This window comes from Fukomys damarensis, unplaced genomic scaffold, assembly GCF_012274545.1.
Source record: "Fukomys damarensis isolate Sample0158 unplaced genomic scaffold, DMR_v1.0_HiC HiC_scaffold_11, whole genome shotgun sequence".
Lineage (NCBI taxonomy): Eukaryota > Metazoa > Chordata > Mammalia > Rodentia > Bathyergidae > Fukomys > Fukomys damarensis.
In genome coordinates this window covers 13,575,624-13,575,926 of record NW_022900923.1, presented here as the reverse complement: position 1 = coordinate 13,575,926, position 303 = coordinate 13,575,624, and the positions used below count along the sequence as shown (strand labels likewise).

Sequence of the window (303 nt, the reverse complement as noted above, 5' to 3'; positions counted from 1 at the left end):
TTTGCAAGCGGGGAGGAAGCTTCCCCTCCTGGCCGACTCACCGAAGAGGCTGCTGCTAAACCCGTCCCACACGCAGCCCACGGCGTCCCACACCCAGCCGTTCCTCAGGCAGGACACGAAGGTAAAGGTGACCCCGAAGAGGGACACCAGCAGGTCGCTGAGGCTGAGGTTGGCCAGGAAGAGGTGGGTGGGAGAGCGGAGCCGCTGGAACTTGTAGTAGACGACGAGCACCAGCAGGTTGCTGCCGACGCCCAGCAGCCCGAGAGAGCCGAGCAGCAGCGCCAGGCGCTCGTAGGCGCCCGG

General features: G+C 66.3%; 2 protein-coding genes across 2 annotated transcripts in view; both read right to left on the bottom strand.

The window, feature by feature from the left end:
• Positions 1 to 129, bottom strand: part of Chml (CHM like Rab escort protein) — a 9,576-nt gene extending 9,447 nt beyond the window's left edge. Inside the window, exon 1 of the mRNA XM_010642660.3 lies at positions 42 to 129. The gene's annotated coding sequence lies outside the window, so the exon portion shown is untranslated. The remainder of the gene's footprint in view (positions 1 to 41) is intronic.
• The window catches only part of Opn3 (opsin 3), a 43,537-nt gene that overhangs the window by 42,689 nt on the left and 545 nt on the right, over positions 1 to 303 (bottom strand). Inside the window, exon 2 of the mRNA XM_033761960.1 lies at positions 42 to 302. Within this exon, the coding sequence (XP_033617851.1) occupies positions 42 to 302 (261 nt within the window). The remainder of the gene's footprint in view (positions 1 to 41; position 303) is intronic.